Here is a 23,947-nt window from a genome sequence, read left to right as displayed (position 1 = left end):
AAAAGACTCAGACATGCCAGTGTTTGCCGCTGAAGATACCCAGGCAGGATCTGGAGGTCATCATCCTACATATGGCCATCATGGTAAAGGAAGGAGATGTTATGCCTCTTGAGGTTAAACGGAGCCATCAGGTGAAAGGTTAAATGGAGCCATCAGGTGAAAGGTTAAATGGAGCCATCAGGTGAAAGAATAAAGTAGGCTGAGTTTGATTCAGTGTCAGAATGCTGTCCCTTCACTGGAGCAGTGTGCAAGAGAGACTGTCTGCTTTGTGGGGAATGAGTTCTCTGTTCTTATTTGGTCAGAGACTTTGGGTAAAGGATTTTGTAAAGAGGATTTCTGCTTGAGGTGGGAGATTGAATGGAATTACATCCAGAAACATTCCTACTACCAAAATTGCACACCCAGCTTCTTGATTTGGCATGGTGGGTGCATTTCAGGACTGCAGAGAGCGTAGCAACCCACCCACAGAAAATCACAATATGCAGGACAGGTATGCGCCTGAAGGAAGGAGACTGACCGTGGCCATTTTGGCTTCCTCTCCTGGCAGGAGCATTTATAACTGATCATAAGTAAATGAGGACCTGTGGGGACATGCGGAAGAGCTCCCTGATGCAAAAGGTGCCTGAGTTTACAGTGGGTATTTATTAAATGTCAAATAAATTTAACAACCTAGATTCACCCATGTGTCTGCTGCTGGCTCCAAGCCAGAGCCTCTAGCAGCTGTGTTAACTCTTTTAGTCCTGAGATTATTAGTGTTGTCCTTGGGTTCCCTATAGGCCCTCAATGGTCCAGAACCAGAGAGCCTGCCTGTCCTGGTCACTGATGCCCATGAAATAGGGAGATGTTAAACTTTTTTTTTTTTTTAACTTTCCTCAATAGGGAGCATCTGTGGCCCACTTTTTTCTTTAGGAGACAGGTATTTAGCAATGATGGTGGTTTTAGGGACAAATTTTACAAAAATGTGGTAAAGTCCCCAAGCAGAACATGGCGGGAAGATCTCCCTCAGATCCACGGCAGCTCCATCCAGCCGTGTTGCCCACCTGAGGCTCCCTTGATTCTTCCTCAAGCCAAAGCTCAGCCAAAGCCCATGAATGATTTCTGCTCTTTCATAGAAAATGACAGCCACCTGTTGTCCTGACTGTGGCCTTCAGAGGTCAGAGGGGCAAACTGTTTCCAGTGCTCATCAGTCTCTACTACTAGATTTACTCCACTCAAGGGCCCCATCGTCAGCCCTTCTCCATGACACCAAACCCACAACTCCAGTGCTGCTCTCCCAGCTATTTCCGGTCTGAGTTTTCTGACCAACTTCTAGGCAGCTGCACATTTTTTTTGCACATTCCAAGTCTAAAACTGCATGCACCAAACTCCCCTGACAGTAGAGTTCCTTTCCCAACGCCCATTACCTAGTTACTAGCAACACCTGATTCTACAAGTTGGGGAATTGATTAGGATTCGTCTTGTCCCTAATTCCTCACCTCCAATTACTCAGCCAGTGCTATCAACTCTTCCTTGGAATTTTCTCTTGTGGTTCTCTGTGGTTCTCATCGCAGCACTGTGGTGGAACACTCTGTCATCTTACACCTTAATTAATTACCATAACAACCTCATGGTCATTTTCTCAGTCTACAGCCCCTTCCCCACAATAATACATGCAAATGTTGCAGCCTGTCAGCAAAAAGAGCTCCCCCATGCCCTACTCCTCTCCCGCTGAAGGAACAGCCCTCAGCTCTGTGTGTCCAGTGGTGTCAATCCTAATGCCTTTGTTTGGTAATCAGGCCCTTGAACACTAGTCCATCAGCTGTTTCCCCTCCTTGGCCCCCGCCCTCTGCCTCCGAAGGCCAGTCTCACTTTCCTCATCCATGCAAGCGGCAGGCCTCACTCTGAGCTGTGCCTCATGACACTCCAAGCTTCTATTTTGCAGGATCCCGTACCACGTCCTTCCAAGCTCAGTCCAAGACCTGGTGCGTGTAGAATTCTGAAACCAAAGACTGCAACCATAGCCTTCTGCCATCTCTAGTCTCCGTGGTGCTTGCTATCCATTCCCAGGAGCAGGCTCCTGATTCAAGGTTATGTGGCACTGAGCTGTGCCTGACTGTGGCCTTCAGAGGTCAAGTGCCTTGTTTTCCTGTAGCTTCCACAGTTGCAGGCACCATGCTGGTTGGGTGCCTGGTCAGTATGAGGAAAAAAGAGGGATGCTCAATGTACTGAGGCAGAGGATGGGAGGAAATCCCTCCCTGGGACTGTCTTTCATGTGTAGATCCCTAAACAGCTCGTTTCTTATGCTTAGGCATCTGGGCCCATTTAGGTGAGTCACAAAGGTAGCAAAGTCAGCCTTGGATCTAGAATGAGGAACAAGGAGAACACTTTCCCCACTTCCCCATGACTGTCAAAACCCCCTGGGACACAAAGATATTAATGACTGAAACCAACCTAAGGCACGCTTTCTCTGAAACCATCCTGTGGGATTCTAGGAATCCTCTATCAGCTGGTGGCCATCTGACTCTTTCTGGCACCCCTGAAGCCTCCTGGTCAACGTAGTGTCCACTGACCCACAAGATGTCCACGGTACTGATTTTGTACTTTCTGAATGCACAAGATGCCTGTATGGGAGCAGCTTCCTCCCTTGAGCGTTTAATTTCCAAATATCACCTTCTGTTTAGAACTGGTCCTTTCCCAGTTTCCTCTGCTTTTCTCTGAGGCCCTGGCACTTGTAAAGGGCCTTACTGATTTTTCAAATTGCCCATATATGACTTTTAGTCTCCCCAGTGTTTGTCCAGCCATTTCTTTTTGAGAGCATTCTGATCTACGGATGCAGGGCCTCTGACAGTGGCCAGAAGTTTCTTCGGCTTCCTACCCTGCAAGAAGGTGCAGACAGTGGCTACGCGTCATTCTCCCCAAGCCTAAAATATGTAAAGCCTTGGTTCACGTTTAAGATCTCTCAGTTCTCCTAGGATAAAGATGGACCTTTAAGGCGTTAGGCAATATAAGCTTCGACCCCAGCCACAGTAAGTTGGTTCTGAGGTCAAAGAATGAGTATGTCTGCAATTAGATCTTTTAATAGAAATTAGTAAACTAAGAGATTGCAAAGTAAGTTTATTTTTTTTCCTGTCTCAAGAGACACTAACAATCAAACATTTAAATCTACACATACCACTCCTGAGTGAAAAATATGTGAACGATGATAAAAAAAAAACTGTAAACTATTACAAATGTCAACGATATTCATATTAATAATAAAATAATGTGAACTATTGTCCAGATTTTATAAAATGACTTGCACTGTAGAGATAGAGAACCTCTGATATCATCGTTATTGCCACTGGTAATATTTCCCCAACATTCGCACTCTGAGAACATCTTCTGAGTCCCGTCTCCCCGTGTTTGGCTGAGCTCGGCTCCACAGCTGACTCGGATTCCTTGTTCACTGTCTGGTGATTCATTACACTAAATACCATTTTCCTGATAATTAAAAACTGCTCACTGGCAAGTGGGAGCAGGAACAGGCTGATGCGGGATTTATGCAGAAACACAAAATGAACCAAAAGACAAATGACCTGTTCCGCCTAGCTAAAGGCATTTTTTTCCCCCTCATCATCTTCTGGGACTTGAGAAAGGCTAGCTGTACTATGGGAGAGAGGTCTGGGGAGGCGTGTTACTCTGTGATGAGGTGGGTGCTGGGGGAACCATACCATGACATGCACGTGCTCACCCAAATCCGTCTCCTGATGTAAAGCGCACAGACCCTGCCCCCAGCCAGAGAGCTGGGCCAGAGCCTTAGGAGAAAAATCCTGAGAGGAGCCAAGTGCTAGACCTCAACTTCACTTTTCCAGTTTCCCTTCCTCTGTGTGATCCTGTCTTCGATTTTAAGGAAAATAAGGATTGATTCCAACTACCTCATAGAGGTGGCAGTTAGGATGTTTGTTTTTGATGACATTGCATTGCATCACCACTCCTGGGGCTTCCAGAAGCTTCCTTAGCTTTCGATGAAAGGCCTCAGTGATGACCAAAGCTACAGGTCCTAGAACAGCAGCCATGACTTTCCACATATGCACACACACACACATGCACACACCCGCACACATGCACACACGCACACACACGCGCACACACACACCCTTGATTCTGCAAGCCAGCAAGGTAGCAGACTCTCTTTGTAAGCAAACTACACCCATCATCACAGAGTGAACTATCTTCCATTGGGTGGCACTCAGTCCCACAATCCTGGCCTCCAGCATAGAGGCGCCATCAAGAGATGAGTCCTCTCCCTTCTGGGAATAGCTCCTTCCCCACTCTGGCTAGGGCCAATATCCGTAAAGCTCATTAACACAGAATCCCTTCCCATTCATCCTCATATATGTCTTTACTTGCAAACCATCCATTACAGCACATTCTAGATTATTTAATTAGTTTCTGTGGAAGAGCTCCTGTAGGACAGCTTAGCATATATCTTTAAAAGCCCTTGATCTAAAATAACAAGGTAGTAATTTTTAAAGTAACTAATATAACCCTAAGCGGCTTACATCCCCCCCCCACTGCCCACCCCACACCTCGCTCCCTCTTCCCACCTCCCCAATGGCTTCCTAGAACAATTTACTGATAACGGTAATGAGTCTATTCGTCAAGGAGTCATCACCATACGTCAGGCACGGTGCTGGGCCTGCCGCTTGCAATAGGGTCTTTGCTTTCACAGCCACCCTGGGAGGGAGGTATCCCTTCCCTCACGGGCAGAGGAGAAAAACCATTCTAAGATATGGATATAGACTAGTGTGGCGTGCAGGGCTAGCAAAATTCTTTTGGAGACCTGATTCACCTAGGGCCCGAGCACCTGGCTCTTTCCCTCTTCTCATGTGGCACAGAACCAGGGAGAAGTGACAGCTTGTTGACGCTGACCTGCTGTCCCTGTTGCCTTTTGAGTGTGTCTGCTATTGCATGGTCAACCACCCTCACCCCTCCAGTGCCCACTGGCTGACTTCCACCTGTAGCCATCTGGTTTCTTTGCCTGGCTGCTTCCTCTGGCCTTGGAGCCTCCCGCCCCCTTGCACAGCAGGCCAGGTGGCCCCTGACCAGTGATTTATGGGAATCAGTGTGGAAATCCCTCAACTGCTTTGGCCCTCAGGCCGGGCCAACTCTGAAGCTTCTGCACACCTATACTGGCTTCAGAACTTCCCCAGGGAGGTGAAGCCTGTTTCAGGGACCACAGTGAGCAGTGGCTTAGGGACCAGCCTCAGTTCTGCCTCTTACCTTGCTTCATTCCTTTCTCCCCTCACGGACTTCCTGGAATCACTTCTCAGATAAGCAAATGACTTTCACAACCTTATCTCAAGGATTGTTTCTGGGGGACCCAAAGTCAACCTGAGGCAGCCTGGAGATGCTGATCAGGGATCTTTATACACTTTCAATCTGGTTCCATTCGTTCTTTTTGTTTTGGGGGGATTTTGTTTATTTGTTTGTTTGGTACTGGGAATTAAACCAAGGGGCACTCTAACCCCTGAGCTACATTCCCAGATACTTTTATTTTGAGACAGCATGACCCTAAATTGCTGAGGGTCTAAGTTGCTAAGTTGCTGAGGCTGGCCTCAGACTTGCGATCCTCCTGCCTCTACGACACCTCCACCTATGTTTGCCGTTTATCTACTGATACCAGAGCAGAAGCTCTCCCTCCTGCATGCACACATAGTCACAGGCCCCTCTCACCAGGTCCCCCCCCACCCCGCCCAGGAAGTAGAACATTCTAGATGTAGGTGAAGATCTCTTTATTTCCTTTGTCCAAATTTTAGTTGGTGCATTCCAGTGTCATTCCCCAGGCCTCCCAGGAACATTCTAGAATGGTGTTTACCACTCTGAAGCAAGCCATCCTGCATGCCAGGAGTGATTTTACTTAACGACTATCAATAGACCGGCTTTCCAGAGCAGCCCTTCTCCTGGACAGGGCACCTGGCTGTATTTGGCTTTAACTCGTGTGTGTGTGTGTGGGGGGGGGGTGTGTTACTAGGGATTGAACCCATACTCGGCAAGCACATACTCGGCAAGCATCCTACCATTGAGCTACACCACAGCCCTTCTATTTGGTTTTTAAAAACCTCCCCTCAATTTTTTTTTCCTCTGTTGTATTTGGACTTCAAATCCTTGAGTGATTAGGTGAAAAGGGAACATTATTTACTTCTTTATTTTCAGTGCTGGGCACTCTACCACTGACTACGTTCCCAGCCTTTTTTATTTTTATTTTGAAACAGGGTCTCACTAAGTTGCTGAGATGGCCTTGAACTTTCGATCCTCCTACCTCAGCCTCCCAAGTGGCTGGGATTACTGGTGTGCACCACTGCACCGGCTAACTCAACATGAGTTTGGAGAGCTATCAGAGGCTTTTCAGAAGGAAAATGTCAGAACTAGAGTGTAGGTGGAGGTCTAGGAGGCACTAGAGAATACACTGAAAAGTTTGAGCCAGGATGGGTGAGGCACTGACATGAGCTCACGGAACCTTGTGGTCCTCCTGGGGTCCCCACCATGGGGATGGAGCAGTGTGGCTTCTTCAGACTCGCCTGCCCCTGCTGACCCGACTCCCTCATGACACAGCAGCAGCTGGCAGGAAATCTCTTCCCCAGGATGCGACACTCTGCCATGTCATATTGGCTTCCAGAGTCCCCACCCTCCCACCACCCACCACCACCACAATTTCTATACTTCGCTTAATGATACATAAAACATGTTGAAAAATGACATTGGGAACGAATCCATTTGTTTCTTGGGTTCCATTTACTTTTTTTTTTTTTTTTTTTGTCCCCTCTCCTCTACTCTTTGAATGTTTTCTCTGCAATGACGATTCTCTATTTTGTCCCCAAGCATGCCTATCTATCTTGCCACTGTATACATCAGTGACAAGGTCTATATTCCTTTATGTATTTCTCATCTACCATTTTATTCGTTTTTCATACTTCAGTGTGTCTGAAGGCAGGGGGTTTCAATTACCATTTTTCTTTCATTCCACCCCATTTTTTTCTATGTAGACTTTGCTCTTTTCCTCTATTCGTATTTTCTAAGCTTCTCTCTTCCCATTTTCTCTTCTGGGTGTACTGTCTCGGCCCTTCCATCTTGAGGGTTTTCTAACAGCAATTTCTTTCTGTTTTTAAAAATCCATCCTCATCCCTCTTCTGGCCCTGGACCACAGCCGTCAGTTATAACCTTAACTGTGGCCTCCACTCAGGGAAGTTGTCAAGTTGATAAATATTGATATCTACCCTACCATTTTACCACCACTTTTCCGCTAATGCATTTGGTTGGCATCAATCAGCTTCTTTGCCTTCTGTGAGCACCCAGTGTGGGAATTGGTCCCGATCTGTCATTTATAAGTCATCTGTTCCACATTTCATCGAGAGCTCAGAAAGGGAAGAAAACCTGGAGGAGAAGTAAAGGACAGAGATCCAGGCTAGAGCGGCCCAGAGGGAAGGGAGACGGGGAGGTCCGGCTAGACACGAGGTGGGGACAGTGGCAGGCTGCAGCCTGGCCTAGAGAGAAGAGGCCTTCTCAGGAACGCCCCTGGCGCTGGGGACATGAGCAGTGTCTTAGTGACAACCCTGTCCTCTTTGGGATGTTAAGCTACTTATCTCCTCCAATAAGGCTCCCCAGGGATGAAGATCTACATTGACCCCTTCACCTACGAGGACCCCAACGAAGCTGTCCGGGAGTTTGCCAAGGAGATTGATGTATCTTTTGTGAAAATCGAAGAGGTCATCGGAGCAGGTATGGCTCTCCCCTCCCCTCGTCTTTGCCCTCTTGGTGTCCCAACATCTTCTTCCCACCACGGTAGGTGTTTTCTTTCAGCTTCAAAAGTCATCCCGTTGGGAAGAGCGCTTCTACTTTTCTCCTCAGAAGATGAATCGGGACCATTCGACAATGTGTATATCTAGGACAGAGAGAGAACATCACTGAGAATCTTTCAGAGGCCTTGATCAGAGTGGCTGAACTTGCCTGGTGGTGCAGAGAAGCTTTCATTTTGAAAAAATTCAGAAATAGCTCCAGAACGGACCACCAAACGCAGATGAGAGAGAGATGTAGGATACTCAGTCAAGATGACTTGGAAAGAAATAAAAAGTCTTAGAAGCCCAATCTAGTATCCCACTCACCCACGATGATTCCTCAGTGGCTTAGGGCCAGGATATTCTTGCCTATTTGGAGTTCCCTCCTTTTCCTGGGCTCCTGCATTTGGAGCCAGACCATGCATTGGAAAAGGAACCCAGCCCAGCATAGAACTAACAGTGCTGAGCTGCTCTCAGGAAATCAGACCTAAAGACTGATCTAGAATACTCATCTTTCTTTAATGGATCCGTTGTTGAACGGACTTATGACACCTTATTAGTATAAATGATATAAAACATCTCAAAACATGATTACAAATAATCTCTTTGCAATCTCTTAGAAATCTTCTTAAAAAATATATATATTTGATTCCTGTCCCCGTCCCTTGCTTTTATTTTCTTCTACAGCATTCTTTGTCTTTTCTTTCTCCTCCTGGTCATTAGCCATCCTTCAGGCTCTCTTCACAAATGTGCTCTTGGGTCCACAGGGTTTTATATTCATATCACTCTTTGGAAAAACCAAAGAGTGGCATCTCCCAACAATATTTCAACCCAGTCAAATATGTTTAGGCAAAGACGTCGACAGACACTTCATATAAATTATCTTTAGGGGGACTATTACCATTCTTCGACTCACTGCCTCTCTTAATGCACTGAGGGGTCAAAAAGCCATCTGTGAAATTGGAAGTCACATTTCAAAGGCTGCCCCATTAGGCCACCATTTTCATGCTCCCACCTCCCTCTTGAGGAGCTTGGTCTGGGACTCTGTGCTTTCTTCAGCCTCACTGTGGTAGGTGCTGGGACTCTGTCAGGACACATCACCCACTCAGGAGTTCCAGCCACTGACCAGAATCTGAACCACAGGAGTCTATATGCCTTTCCCGAGGACTGTCATCAACTCTGCTGCTGAACCACGACCTTCACTTCTGCGCAGATGATTCTCTCTTCCTCCTTAGACATTGACATATTTAAGGATCATGCCTTGGAAGGCTGCATAGCAGATAAATTGGATTCCTCTGAGGGGCTCAGATTTCTCTAGTAAACTTGAAAGAGTGTTTGGGGAGGCGGGTTTTCAGCCCTGCGCTCTGTTTGCCCGCGTTATTAATTGTTGTTATGGCTGGTGGTAATGGTGCCAGTGATTTTAATGTTGTTATTTATGTCATGTGCTTAGGAGTGATGTGTTCAGGACCGCATTTCATCCTCCCCGCCAGCCCCTTCCTGCCTTTGTCAGGGAGGAGTGAAGAGCCCTCTCACTTTATGGCCCTGCAGGGAGCTTCAATTTGGGGTGAGCTCGCTAAAGGCTGGATGCCCCTGAAGGGACAATTGATGGTCCTGCTCCATCCTGCACCGTCCATTTGTGCCTGTAGCACCTACCAGCACTGTGGTGTTAGTGCGTAGTGCTCAAAGGCGGTCCGTCCTCTCCATGGCTCGCTTGGCATTGTGGAGCGATGCGTTGAGCAATTTATGTGACACCTAGCAGCATGGCGTGAATATCTGTGCTCAGTTGCTGCTGACCACCCTCCACCACAGCCCCAACTCCCTGTGATCCAGAACCTTCCCAGAGTGAATCCCCCACCGATGGGAACCCACAGTGCATAACCTGATGCGATTTTTACGCCAGACACCCTTGGCTGGAATCCATATCCTCTGCCATGGCTTTCCCCTCCCCCACACCCTGCCTCGCTGAGACCAGCTCCACTGATAGAGCTGGTGCCAAGGTCAAGTAAGAGAATATTTTTTTTTTTCCCAAGATAAGATTTATACAATGTAATGGGCGATCAGCCACCTGGAAGATTTGGAACGGGGGTAAAAACTTGGTGGTATTATGAAAAAACAAAACAAAACAGAACCAAAAAAAAAAAAAAGGAAGAATCAGATGTCATTTATTCTTTCTTCCCTTCCCTCTCCTTCCTTCCTCCCTTCTTTCTGCTCATCTTCTCTCAACAAACTTTTACTGGATATTTCTTACTCCCTCATGTGAGGTCCCACAAATGAACAAAGAGCTCTGCCCCTCCAAGGTCTGGTGGCCTCAGTGGTAAACAGGCAGGAATCCACAGCACAGGCTTCTGCACACAGGGCAGAGTTCAGCTGCTTGTTCTGGGAGGAGCAGGGGGATCAGGAAAGCTCCACAAAGGTTGAAAATTAGGAGAAGAAAATAAGTTTTTGTGAGATGCATTAGGAAAAAAAAATAGGTTAGTGACAGAAAAGGAAAATGAAATGGTTCAAGGAGGAAGGCACACCTATGCCGGCTGTTGTGTGTATCTCTGGCCAGGCCCCTGTCCAGGGGCGTGCTGGGGCTCTACATCAGCCAGGGCAGAAGTATTTACACCATGGGAATTGGCAGGTGCGACAGATTCTGGAGGGCTGGTGGCTGAGCACTTAACAGCAGGTCTCTGCCCTCTTGACTGTGCAGTTACTTTAGAGAGGTTGCAGAGGCTTGTGCCTCCTGCATATGGAATCAGAGAAGAGAGCAGTGTTTGCTGTAGGAGGAATTGCGTTTGGACTTTGAGAAGCTCCTCATTCATTAGACGTTGCATCTGTGCCTGTGAACCTTGATGGGTGCTGGAAAAGTACACTGATGCCTAACAGTCCCTGCCATGCACATCCAGCACACAGATGGTCACACACTCATCACGAGTTGAGGGGAGAGGCTGAGACTGAGGTGAGGAGCCCAGAGAACACATAGCCCTGGAGAGGGGAAAAGAGACTTGATGGAAGGGAGGACTCAGGGCAGGGGGACTTGAGTGGCTCCTGAGGATGGGCTGAGAAAGGAAGAGAGAAGCTTGCTGGGGAGGAGTTTTCCAAAGAATCAGGTTGGCCTAGAGGCCCAGAAGCTGTGGTGTGCATTTTATCCTGCAGAAAACAGATTTCAGAGCAGGGTGGGAAATAGGATGGGGTATATGGGGAGCCCAATAGGATACACTCTGGGCTGGGTCAGGGTAGGAGAAGGTGATAGGAAGGGTGAACAAATTCTCCCATGCCCAGGGATCTGTCTTGGGGCTTAGCTTGGGTGTGAAGAAGAGCGTTTGGGGGTGGCTGTTGGGATCAAGGATGGGGATGCACTGAGGTCAAACTGGGGGGCACCCAACAAGGCGATTAGAGAGACTAGTGGGGTTGGTGACTAGAATCAACAAGGGCAGGTGACATGAAGAACTTTGAAGGCAGAGGAAGGCTTCCTGGCACCCAGGGTGTGGAGAGTGATCATTTTGCATGTGAGTGAGGCTAATGAAGAAAAATCTAGAATCTATGAGACTGAAGAAGCTCATCAATTGCCCAAGTGTCTCCTAAAGTTATGGAGGATGTTGAAAAAAGGAATAAAAAATAGGAATTGTGAGCCAGACGTGGCACCCACCAAGAAAACTGAATACTTATTCACTGATCCTTATGCAATTATTTGTTTAATGTCCACCTTTCCTTATGAGGTTCAAGGTTCCAAAGAAGCGAGAGAACATAGGTATTTGTCTTAGTCTAGGACCTAGCCTACTGTGTAGTTTAGTTGCTCAATTAAATACTTGCTGTATATGGTATTGAAAATAATTCCTTAAGAGGAAACTATAGCAGAAACAAAAATCTGGATAGCTAGGTAGTTTGAGAGAATGCGGAGAGGCTAGAGAGATGGACTGTGGTCATGAGTTGTTTGGTGCTCCAAAAGTGGCCCAGTGAGGAAAGGAATGTCAGCTCTTCCTTTCTCCCTGTGGATAATAGTGTCGATTGCATTATCATTAGAGAGGCTAAGAGTCCACCCTCATGTCTTCAGAAAATATTAGCTCATTGTTCCCATGAGTCTGACTAAGGAATCACCTGAAAGGCCAGCTTCAATGCACTGATTAATTTTGAGCAGTAGGATCAGCAGATCTACCCAGAGAATAAACTAGGGCTGCTGTGTGTGAGATTGGTCCCTACGGTATGACACTCCCGTGTTGTGCAGTGTGTGACCCATATCACTGTATGCAGCAGCCTGATCATGATTGTCAAGTGCATGAAACATACATAGAGGTGTCACGAGAATTTATCAATTAACGAATACATTCTCCTCTTCTGACTCAAGCAGCTACCAGTTTAGAACTTCCACCTTGACTGATCACGAGGGACAAGGGGGCTTGCAATGAAAGGGCTGGGTAAGGACAGTTGGGATGAAGGAATGTGTGCTATGTCCAGAGGTGGGTACAGAGTCACCATTGGAGGTCAGCAAAGGCCCAGCGGGTCTTTCCTTGAAGAGAATGGGTTTCCTTAGGGAATATGTGGTACAAAAGTCACCTGCCAGCCTGCCTCTCCTAGGGTCATTCAGAGTGAAGACAGACAGCCTGGTTGTTCTGGAATAAGAAATCATATCAATATCTCCAGAAATGATAATTAAACTGCTGAAATCAGCCAGCCTGTGCTGGGCCCTCTCTGTGTGCCTTGTACGACCCTGCGTACTTCATTGGCATCGTTTCATTTAACCCTCATGGTATCTCCACGTGTCTGAGTTTATGTTTGTGTGTATGTGTATTTTTTTTTAAACTGGTGAGTTGATCAACATTCAGAGGATAGCTTGCTCTGAAGGGCGTTCTGCCGCTTAAGTTAATGATACAGCTAAAATTTAAACCTGGATGTAGCTGCTCTGGATCTGATGAAAGTAACCCCTACACTCACTGCCACTTTGGTTGCCATGGAAAAGAGCAGCTAAATACACAGTCATTGCTTTTGATGCTAAACTCTGTTGAGCAGTTTGGAATACCCAAGCCTCCTTGCTGGGAATTATGATACTGCCTTAGAATTCATCATCCTCATATGGTAGTGCTGTAAAGAGCTAAGAGGAAGAAAAAAAAGTTTATTTTTCCTTCACCATGATGGACAGCCATCATGGCTAACAACCAGGTGTCCTCCCAGGTCGACCTACTCCAATAGCCTGGTTAGTGGGCATCTGGGGAACTTGGCTGGAAGGATGAAGGCGGTGGTGATCAATTAGTGATGTCTGTCCTCCAGGCAGGTCAGGAGCTGATGGAATGTGTGTCAAGGTCGTACTATCAAAGGCTTAGCCCTAATCTTCTTGCACCGGCTAGTGGATTCAAACTTGCTAAACATCATTCTTAAAAACCTTGTTTAGGGCTGGGGATGTGGCTCAAGCGGTAGTGCGCTCGCCTGGCATGCGTGCGGCCCGGGTTCGATCCTCAGCACCACATACCAACAAAGATGTTGTGTCCGCCGAGAACTAAAAAATAAATATTAAAAAAAAATTCTCTCTCTCTCTCCTCTAAAAAAAAAAATCCTTGTTTAAATGTATTCTTTAAAAGTTCCATATCTGGTATGAGCCTGAATTAGTAACTCGAAACTCTGGTTTCCTTTTTTTCCCCCCCAAGGCAGTTTGTGACTTCAAAATGCTAGAGAGAGAGAGAGAGAGAGAGAGAGAGAGAGAGAGAGGGCGCGCAATTGTGTGTAGATTCATGCTGCGCAGAGCCAAAAGCTACTGTTCAAAATACCTGCTGGCAGGTTGGATGTTTCATTTTCAAAAATTGAAAATTCTTTCCTTCTGATTTTATATATAATAGTTGAGGCATTGAACATAGCTGAACCACTTTCTCTCTCTTCCTCATTTTGTTAAGGAAGGTTGGAAAGAGGTATTGGCAAGGAGCTGAAACTCGTAGAGAATAATCTCAGCGGCTGTGTGGGAGGACAATCATAGAAGCTGGAAGTCCCGAGGGCACTGGTTTCAAACTTGAGCCAGATGTTAGACTCAAGAGGAAGCAGGTTCAAGCCCAGACCCAAGGGCTCCACCTACCAAGCTTCCAATCCAGCAGGTCTACTGGGGCTCAGGACAGCATTTTCTTTTTCTTTCTTTCTTTCTTTTTTTCCAGTACCAGGGATTAAACCAGGGGTACTCAACCACTGAGCCACATTCCCAGTCCTTTTTATTTTTTTTATTTTGAGACAGAGTCTCACTAAGTTGCTTAGGGCCTTGCTAAATTGCTGAGGCTTTCCTTGAACTTGGGATCCTCCTGCCTCAACCTCCAGAGCTGCTGGGATTACACGTGTACACCACCCACACCTGGCAGAACTGCATTTTCTAACAAGTTCCTAGCTGCTAGCTTCCTAGCTGCTGAGCGTGGACCACACTTTGAGAACCACTGCTGAGTGTCCCTGACTGGCTTGACGTCAGAGCTATTCCCTAACCAACTCCATGTTCAGCTATGGGAGAGAACCCAGGGTCAGGTGCAAAGATGCATGCCAATTCAAAGTCCATCCAGACCAAAATTAGGCTGGCTACATTCTCTGTGGGTGAGAATCTCCCTGAAGAGAATCAACCACCCCGACTTCCTGGCAGAATCATTTCCTATAAGCATCTATTTTAAATGTAAAGTTAATGCTTGATTTATTGAAATTATTTTTAGGTATTAATCATTTTTATTTTTTTAAAAAATGAAAAATTAGAGCCATGATAGGGAGTTCATATGAAAGGAAAATTTTTAAGAGTCCAGATCATGCCAAATCAAGGCACCATAGGGGGTCAAGTTCTGGCACCAATTACAGTTATCAAAAAGCAATAAATGGTGCTGAAGCAATTGAAAAGCCCAGCAATAAAGTTCACCAATTGCAAAAAAAAAACCCCAAACAAACAAACAAACAAAAGCAATGAAAGTTTCTTGAAGCTAGAATTATGAAGCTAAAGGCAAATATTACAGGTGACAGCAATTTCTTAGATCCTAAGTGACCCCCAATTTTTTTCTTATTAATAACACAAATATACCCATTGATTCCCACCTCCCTATGAGACTTTGGAAGTACCAAAGGGCCAGAAACTCCAGAAATTAGCATCCTGGGTTTACCTGGGGACATCCTCTGTGCCCAAGTACCTGGCAAAGGGACTTCCCAGTGCTCCTGACTGCCCTTCCCTATGTGTTTCGTCTTTTCTTATTCACCAGCACAAGTGTCTTGAACAGTTTTGTCATTTAGACAACACTTTCCCATAGGCTTCTCTACACCCAGCTAAAAAAGACAAGATGGTTTCTTGCTTCTTTTTACTCTAAAGTGATGAGAGAGCTGAGTCTCCTGGAGAAGTGAAGGACCCAGGCAAAGTCATTGCCCCAGGTGTGGTTTGCAGTCCACGTGGAGCCTGCTCCTCTGTGCACCATGGGAGATTCCCTCCCAACTGTGCTCAGGGGCCACTTAATTGGCACAGGCAAACACAGCTTCCGAGAAAGACACAGGTATTGAGTGACTTCTATGCAGCTGGTGTGTTGGCAATCTGCTGGCTTGGAGAATAAAAAGTCATTTCTTTTGCCAGGCAGGAAAGGAACTAATTTTACAGAATTACTATTCTTTAAGCCATTGCAAAACAGCTGGTTCTAAGGTGACCCTATGACCATCAAGAGTCACCAATGACAAAGCCCACTTAGCCTGCCCACTTAGCATGGTTTTGTTTTATAATTTTTATGATGAGTCCCCTGTAGAAGATTCGCTTGAAAGCTAACCTATAAGAAGGATGGCACTTGTGACCAGATTACCATAAAGGTCAATGAAATCACACTTGTCAGAAAAGTAATTTGATCTACCACATTCTATGAAGACCCAACTTTTCAAAGCCACACCCTCCTTGTCTATTTTTCTTCCTTCTTTTCTTCTTTCTCTCAATTCATATTGATAAAGTCCATACTATGTGTCGGTCCCTGTACACTGCAAGGCAGTCTATGTAAGTTCTGCCTTTAAAAGTATTCAAAGGCATAGAGATAAATTCCCAGAACCTGGGGGCTTTGGGCAGTTCAATAATTCATTTGAAATATGCTTGGTTGGCTTAGACCATGGGTCTCAGCTTTGGCTGCACCTCAGGTTCACCTGGGCAGCCAGCCCTGGCCCTGGGTTCAGAAAGGCCCACACTTTGTTTAATGTTTTTCTGTCAGTCTTTCAGTTCTTCATAATTTCTGAACAAGGAGCCCTGCATTTTTACTTTGCACCCAGCACTGCAAATTATGTGGCTGATCTTGCGAGTAGCTTTTAAATATGTCAATGCCCAGGCTGCACCCAGACCAATTACTTAAAATCTTGAGGTGAGACCCAGCCCTCTGTATTCTGTCAAACACCCCCAGTGCTTGCAGGGGCTAGATGACTTTGAGAATCACTGATCAGAACAGAATTTCTCAACTAGGGTGTTTCTGTGTATGTTGTGGGGGGACATCAGATTCATCCAAAGCATTCTTCCCCACTCTAGGTACAGATGTTTATAAATTGATGAATATTCAGTTTCCTTAATACTCTGATCCTACCTAACTTCTAGGCAGGACTTTAGGTGAATCACATCTGTCTTTGAAACAGTCTCACTTTCTCTGTTTACTTCTACCTGGGAACTGAGTTGCTATATATGAACTGTGTGGACTTGTTCCGTTGGGACATAATGGTCCCTGAACTGAAACTTCTTGTCTAGAGACAGAAATATAGGAAAAGAGACCAGCATGAACCACAGCCTTGGCTCTGAGTCACAGCTCTGTGGCTTGGGGCTTGATTTCTTTGTGTCTCTTTATTAACTTTTTTATTAGAGAAATGTGAATAATTATACCCTAGTAGCAGGAGTATTGTGAGGATTGAATGGGACAAGACATGCAAAATACCTAGCACATAGTAGGTGGTCAATAAATACCTATTGGTGTACTATCTCTTCCAAGAAGAATTAACATACTCTTCCCCTCAGCTCTCACCTATACATTCTTCCTAAAGAAAAATCATTATTCGGACAACAAGAAAGAAATACTAACCAATATTATTCAATAGTAAAGTTATTAAACATGCAATTTCTATTCATTCAGTTCATAATTATTGAAAATACATTAGGTCAAATTTTCACAGGGATAGGTTCCATGTAGGTTTACTACATATACACACAGACCCATATAGAGACATATACATATATTCATGTGATAGCCACCTGTTGTTCAGCAATTTTCTTTAAATTTTGTGCATTTTAACTACCAAAGTCATGCTTATTATAACAATCTGAACCCTACAAAAGTAACTATATCAAGTTTCCTAATTTCTACCTTCCCTCTCATCCCCATCCTTCTACTATAATCATTATTAAAAAATAATTTGAAGTTTCAAATAAATTTGCTATGGATTTTCCTGTGTTTCTTTGCATACACACACACACACAATCTCAAATGGGCTCAGGGTGCGTATCACTTTCTATACTTACATTTCTTCTTCACTTAACAACAGAATGTGGGCATCTTTGGAAGTCCACACTTTATCACCCATCGGTCAGCCAATGAGTGTGCTATTTTTCAGCATTCCCTGGCTTAGTCCCTTTTTGTGTGACGATGGAAGATGCGGCTGCATTGAAGATACTTGGACATACAAATTTAAAAGCTGATATTTCTACTTTGAGTTAAAGCAGTGGTCAAGTCTCAGCGTTTATAATCCAAGACTGGCCAAATAAATAATAACGCCTGTGACACGCCAACTTACGTTGGCAAGCCTGCCACACACCAGGCACTCCAGTGGATGTGCCATGCAAGCAGTGAACCTAGGAGTCCCAGTCTGACCTCCAGCAATTCACCAAAGCAGCATGTGACTCAAGGTCCAAACCAGTGTCCAAAGAGTGCTGATATGTTTGATTTAGCAGGAAATTAACTTGGTCATGTCTGCAAACTGTCATATCTGCAGTGGGCGACAGCTCAGATCTTTCATACAGATTTTCAATTAGTTTTCATACAGGCATGGTTCTGGGGTCAGCTAGAGAATTGGGCCCCCTGCTCCCCAGCAGCCCTGGTGGCCAGTACTCTGGACTCCTTCCCTTGGTTCTCCTAGCCCAAAAGTTGGTGGGTTTTTTTCTGTTGGAGTTTTAACACTGAGCAGATTACAGTGGCCACAGCTGCCCATAAACCAAACCTACAAAAGGTAAAGTCTTGTGCTGTTCAGTTCCAGAAACTTCGTAGTCTTTTCTTTTCTCTTCTTGGATTTGTTATTCTTTTTCTGGAGAGTCTGTGCGTTGGAAGCATACTCCTCTGCACCAACAGTGGAACCTTTAACTTATAACCCTTCATCATCATCACTTCTGTAAGACAGTCCTTAAGACCCGTCTCCTCCACCTAATTTCCCTGTTCCATACAGTTCTTTCCAGATCTTTTTAACGTCACCATCTTGTAATACATCTGGTTTTACTTTATAAGTGAAGACTCATTAATAGTTATTAAGGCTTTCTAGTTTTTCCTACTAGGCCCTTATCCTTCAGCTCTCACCCTGAGATAATTCTCCGCCCCACTTTTTCCCCAGGTGTTCCTTCTCTGTTTTAAATTGCTATTTGTAGCCCCGGGAGCATTTCTCTTCCCAACAGGCTCCTCCAATAATGCACAGATAAAACTTGTTCCTTTGTGCTTCCTTATGATTGCAATAAGCCCACTAACCTGGGGAAGAGCTCTGAAGTGCTCCTAATATCCCCACCGACCAAGAGGGACATAACAACGAGACGGGCTGGGCTCTGAACACCTGTATGATTTACACAACTTTCCTTTCAGCAGATAGATTTCTGAATACTGTCCTGTGTGTTCAAATAAACATCCCCGGGCTTCCCATTATAGACCAGCTCTCTACACTTGACCTCCCAGGTCACATTCTCATTATTACTGGTCCTGTCTAACTTTACCAAAAAGGAAAAAGGCTCCCACATACTAGAAAAGGGGACACATCCTTGATGAACTCTGCACTGGGGGTTCACATACATTCCCAAACCTGATCTCCACCTGTTATCCAGTGACATCAGTAAGGAGAGATCCAACAGGATCCCGTAAATCTCTGATAGGGATTTTAGGCTGGCTAAATGGAAACCTCTACCCAACCAGTCCAGCTTTCTTTCTCCTTGAACAGGTAGGAAGAAGCCCCCAGGCTGTCTCAGACCTGTCCCTCCGGCTCCCTGCAGGCCTCCCTGGTTTATCCTGAATTGCATTAAGTCCTCCAGGTGCCTCTGATCTTCCCCAACCCCTTCTCCTTTGACCCCTTGCTGCTGCTCTGCGTCAAGCCTGTGCATGCAGGCTGATGTTCTCTGCTCTGCCTAGTCCCCCTCTGTGAACCTCAGAGCTGTTGCTGGGGCATCTGCTCCTCTTGGCGGGAGGCAGAAGCTGACTTCAAGGCTGTTTGCCAGCTGTGCAGATCCTTCCTTGATCCTGTCCCTTGGCCAGAACTTCCTCACACAACGCCCTGCAGTTGCTGCCCCTCATTTCCCACATTGACTCCCTGTCCCCACTCGGGGAAAGCTCACCCGTTCCTCCTCTTCAGACTAATTTTCTGCACTGCTCTGGGGCACCAGGCATGAAGACCTCATCCTTTCCATGAGACAAGGGTCAACTTTTCCCTAAGGGTCATCCCTGGGAGCAGCAGACACCATGGCCCACTTCTCTCTTGAACTCTGCAGCACAGACAGCCCCCTCACCCCCCCCACCACCCGCCACCGTCATCCATGATTCCCATGCTCAGCAGCAGCCATCTTTATTCCACGACTAGGGAAGGACTCGTTCTAGACACAGTTGATTCTAAGCAGAAATTTGTAAAGCTTTTCTTTCACAAAACAATTCACCTTCATTCCATGATAGGATGTTGCCCAGTTAACTGAGCTCTGTGTTCAGCAAGGTGGGCTGAGAAGGGTGCAGGAGATCCCTCTTAGGACCTTCTTTCTCACTCTGCTTTGGTAAAACAGTTCTTCAGTATGGTAGAAAGAATGCAGGATTTGGATCTAATTATGCTGGACAAACTTGGCCCACGTCGCCTTCCCCATAAAGTGGAGTTTGTAAGAATTATTTAGGTTTGTAAGAACTCATGTGAAAAACTGATAACAACCTCTAGAGTCCTGCTCTGATCACTGGTCACATGATTTGTGTAAATGAAAGAGCAAGGGAAAAAAAGACTAAGATGGTGTCCTAGGGACAGTGATTCACACTTTTCAGGGCACCAGACTCCCCTGGAGGACTTTTGATGGAGGCAGATGTCTGATTCCCACCCCAGAGTAGTTCCTGTTTGCAGGTCCCAGGGGAAACCCAAGAGTTTGCATTTCACAGAGGCTCCCAACTGAGGCTGCCCCCCTGGTCCTGGATCCTGCCAGGAGAGCACGCTGCATAGCATCTCCTTGAGAGAGCACAAATTGCACTTCACAACTTGTATTATAAGAAATGCCATATACCTTATTTTTCAAAAACCAAAGTAAATATGACACTGTTTTGTTTTGTTTCTGGGAAAAGAAAATGTAGTTTCAGTCATTTTAGAACTTCTTGCTCCCCAAGCCCAGGAAAGCATGAATCTCCAGGCCTCACTGGGGCTCCAGTATCTCTGCATGAGCCAGCAGCCCACGTGCCTGCTGCCCAACTTCCCTGCTCTACCTGGCCATGGCCTCTGTCTGAGGAGGCAGTGAAAGCACAGGCCCAGTCCTGTCCTCATCCAAGAGCCCCAACAGCATCTGCCTCCAGGCTTAGAGCCTGTTCTGATCCTGTTTCATTTATTACCCCCTCCACTGCCCAGCATTAGCTTTTTCCCAGAGTCTGAAATCCTGTCTCCTGACCCCCCACCATCAACTTTTTAGAGGAAAATGCAAATTTTCATGAAATCAGTTCTGGAGATCCTTGGGATTGGTATGAAGGAGTCAGGGGCAAGCAAACCAAGAAAGATCACCCCTGGTCCTGAGAGTCATCTATGACACAGCATCAAAAGGTCACAAATTAATGTCCCCATCATTTTCATTGCCATCTGTCTGTCACCTGAACTCTCTGGCATTGAACTCAAGGGAGGTCCCTTGTGCTGCATTCATTTAGCCTCATCTTTTCTAGGTAATCCTTTTTAAAAAAAAGAAAGTCGTTGATACGGTTTAGATCTTAAATGCCCCCCTAAAGCTCGTGTGTTGAAAGTTTGGTCTCCAGCTGATGGTGCTATGGGAGGTGAAGGAAATTTAGGGAAGGGGCCTACTTGGAAGAATTTGGGTTTTGGAGGTGTGCCCCCTCTGCCACCATGGAGTGGGAGCTTTGTTCCATCACATCCTCCCCAACATGATGTTTTTTTTTTTTTTTTTTTATAAATCAAGTTGTTAATTCTTATTTATTTATTTTTTTAAAGAGAGAGAATTTTAATATTTATTTTTTAGTTTTCGGCGGACACAACATCTTTGTTGGTATGTGGTGCTGAGAATCGAACCTGGGCCGCACGCATGCCAGGCGAGCGCGCTACCGCTTGAGCCACATCCCCAGCCCCCCAACTCCCTTGTCGCAGGTCCAAAGTGCTGGGACCAAGAGACTATGCCCTGAAACCACAAGCCAAAAGAAATCTTTCCTCCTTTAAAGTTGTTTATCTCTGGTACTTTGTCCCAGCAAGGAAAGCTGAATAACAGTAGTTTGGGGTGCCTATCTGGGATGGAGACTTCTTTTCTGTCCAGGGAACTTGCTTGGAAGTCTTACAGAGAAGGGATCCAAATAAAGTCAGGGGTGAGGTGCCAGAGTCTTATCTTTAGGGGTATTCCCTCTTCTTTAGGCCAGACCTGAGCCAACCTGCCACCACCACTCCCTGGAGGCAATGGGGGACTAAGGGGCTGTGCTGGGAATAGGCATTGCCTGTCCAGGCTGCCCAGACTGTGCTGTTCCACCAGAGGCCAGCAGTGCTATGCACATGTGCAGCCCTCATGGGAGGAAAAATGCTTAGGCGAGTCTGTGAGGAGGAGGACAGGAAGCCTCCGAGAACTTTCCCCAAACTTGGAATGAGGATCCCCATCAGTGATACACACACACACACACACACACACACACACACACACACACACCAAGTAGGCGCTTGATAAATAGCTGGGCTTTTCTCCTTTCCTTACCACTGAGCAGTGACTTTGACTGCTACTAGTACTGTTTTAGATTATTTTTTCTTATAATGTACTTAAAAGATGCAAAGAAAACAGAAAATTTTCTCAAAGACAATCCTTCCTGCAAGCTTTTCAGGAAAAAGCCCCCTTGCTCTGCTGTTTGCTGAACCTCTTTAAGAAGTCACCACTAAGTCCAGCCAATCCCCTCCCCCTACAGATCTGAGCTCAGCCTGTGGCCTGTGTTCTTCAGAAAGAGCCAGGTTTGCTGGCTTCGTGTCCCTGGGTCCAGCTTTTCTTCTCTGCTCACTTCTGGGAGTTTTACATTAAATCCTACTTCTCCTCCCCTTCTGATCCATGGCCTCCCTTATAAAGCCATTTTCAAATATGATTTCTAGCTCTCCATTCAATCACTGGGCTCAGGAAGCAGTTCAGTCTCTTGGGCAGGTGGGGAAAATGAAGGGGAATGAAGACAAGCAAGGAAAAGACAGGGAGACCCTTTAATTGAAGCCAGAATAAAACCAAGTCCTGGTCCCCTGGAATTTCTTCTCTGGCGTTAATTAAGCTGAGGGAAGAATAATTCAAATGTCACTCTGTCCCAGGCTCCCGCCACTCAAATAATTCTTCTCCAGGCGTTTCTACCTCCTCCTCCCTCTGATCTCTCTCCCTGGGTCCCTTTGTCAGCAGATGCTGGGTTAGGGATACCAGGCCCTGACTGAAGTGCCCTTTTGAGAAAGACTCAGCATCATTATTCTTAGTAGGGCCTGTGTATTATTGGCCTGGGTGGGATCAGTATGGAATTTCAGAGCTCAAGCCAGCCTGCACCGGTGGGGGGGGGGGGGGATGGAACAAGGGGTGGGTCAGGTTTCTCTGCCAGGGCTTCTCTCTGCTCTGGGCGGGTGGGTGCGTGGTGTGTGCAGGCAAGTGGACAGAGCCCTGCCATCATATGCATGTCCTCAAAGGGGAGGGGCTGGCCACCTGGGTGTGACCCATGAAATGCCTGCTAGCTGTTCTCCCAGCCCAACACATGTTTGTTAAGCACCTAATATATGCAAAGAACACAGTTAACAAAACCGGATGTGAGTGCCTGGAGTTTCCTTCAAAACCAGAAAGATAGACATTAAACTTCTACTTATGCATTGGTTACATAATTGATTGGGTACAGGGTGGAGCGCATACATAGTACATCCCTGGACTCCTGAGGAGCCTCCGGACTGAGACCCTGGGGAGGAAAGCATCCACCTAGAGGACCAGTGCTTCATGGGGACCATCCCAGGGCTGCACACAGACAGAGTGTGGAGGGCAGGGTGGTGTAGGGGAGCGCACCCCCAAGCATGGATTCGGAGAAGCTATAGAAAAAGCCAAAGGGGACATTGGAAGAAACGGATGTGGCACTGAGCTGGCATTAAGGTGTGGGGACTGCGTGAGCAGCACCGAGTGGGCCACAGTGGATTTGCTTCCCTCTTTGGCCTCTGGGGTTAATGGAGAGGGGTGAAGAACCGAACCTAAGACACCAGAGGCAAGTTCAGGAACTGGGTTGGGGAGGCCCACAAGGAGATAGAGGATTAGTTGGGAGGGCCTCATGGTTTCAAGTGCTCCTAGGAGAGGGTGGGAGCCTGATTTCGCCTTCTCAGCTGAGGTCCCCATGAGAGTCAGGCAATAAGTCAAAGAACCAATCAATCAAGGATCATTGATTTCTTGCAAGAGGTAAGGACCTCTGCTAGAGAAGGAAATTAAACTTCATTTTTAATATGTTGATTGGCAGTAGTGTGTTTTTATCATTTCTTAAGGCAGATGCTTGCTTTTTCAATTGAGTGTTTCAGAAATAAAAGTTTGGAGCCATAAGGTTAGAGAACAGAGAGATGGCCCTCAACTGATATGAGAAAGAGGAGGTAGTGGGTTCCCCGATTGGGTGGATGTGAACTAAGTGGTAGAAATGGATACATAAAAGGTACTCGGTCACAGATGAATGGATGGATTGATGGACATCTGGATAAGGTTATGGGGTACAGAAGTGGAGGGTTTAACACAGAAGGTGACAGTCTGGTTTAGGTGGCTAGAAAGCACCAGCACGTGCTCCCTGGGT

General features: G+C 46.2%; 1 protein-coding gene across 1 annotated transcript in view; it reads left to right on the top strand.

Annotated features, from left to right (window-relative positions):
* The window catches only part of LOC308649366 (ephrin type-B receptor 1-like), a gene marked incomplete at its 3' end in the record, with an annotated part of 59,159 nt that overhangs the window by 9,089 nt on the left and 26,123 nt on the right, over nt 1–23,947 (top strand). Inside the window, exon 4 of the mRNA XM_081294960.1 lies at nt 7,615–7,737. Coding sequence (XP_081151086.1) covers nt 7,615–7,737 — 123 coding nt within the window. The remainder of the gene's footprint in view (nt 1–7,614; nt 7,738–23,947) is intronic.

This window comes from Spermophilus citellus, assembly GCF_964194105.1.
Source record: "Spermophilus citellus genome assembly, chromosome: 5".
Taxonomy (NCBI): Eukaryota; Metazoa; Chordata; class Mammalia; order Rodentia; family Sciuridae; genus Spermophilus; species Spermophilus citellus.
This window is presented reverse-complemented; position numbering and strand designations above follow the sequence as displayed.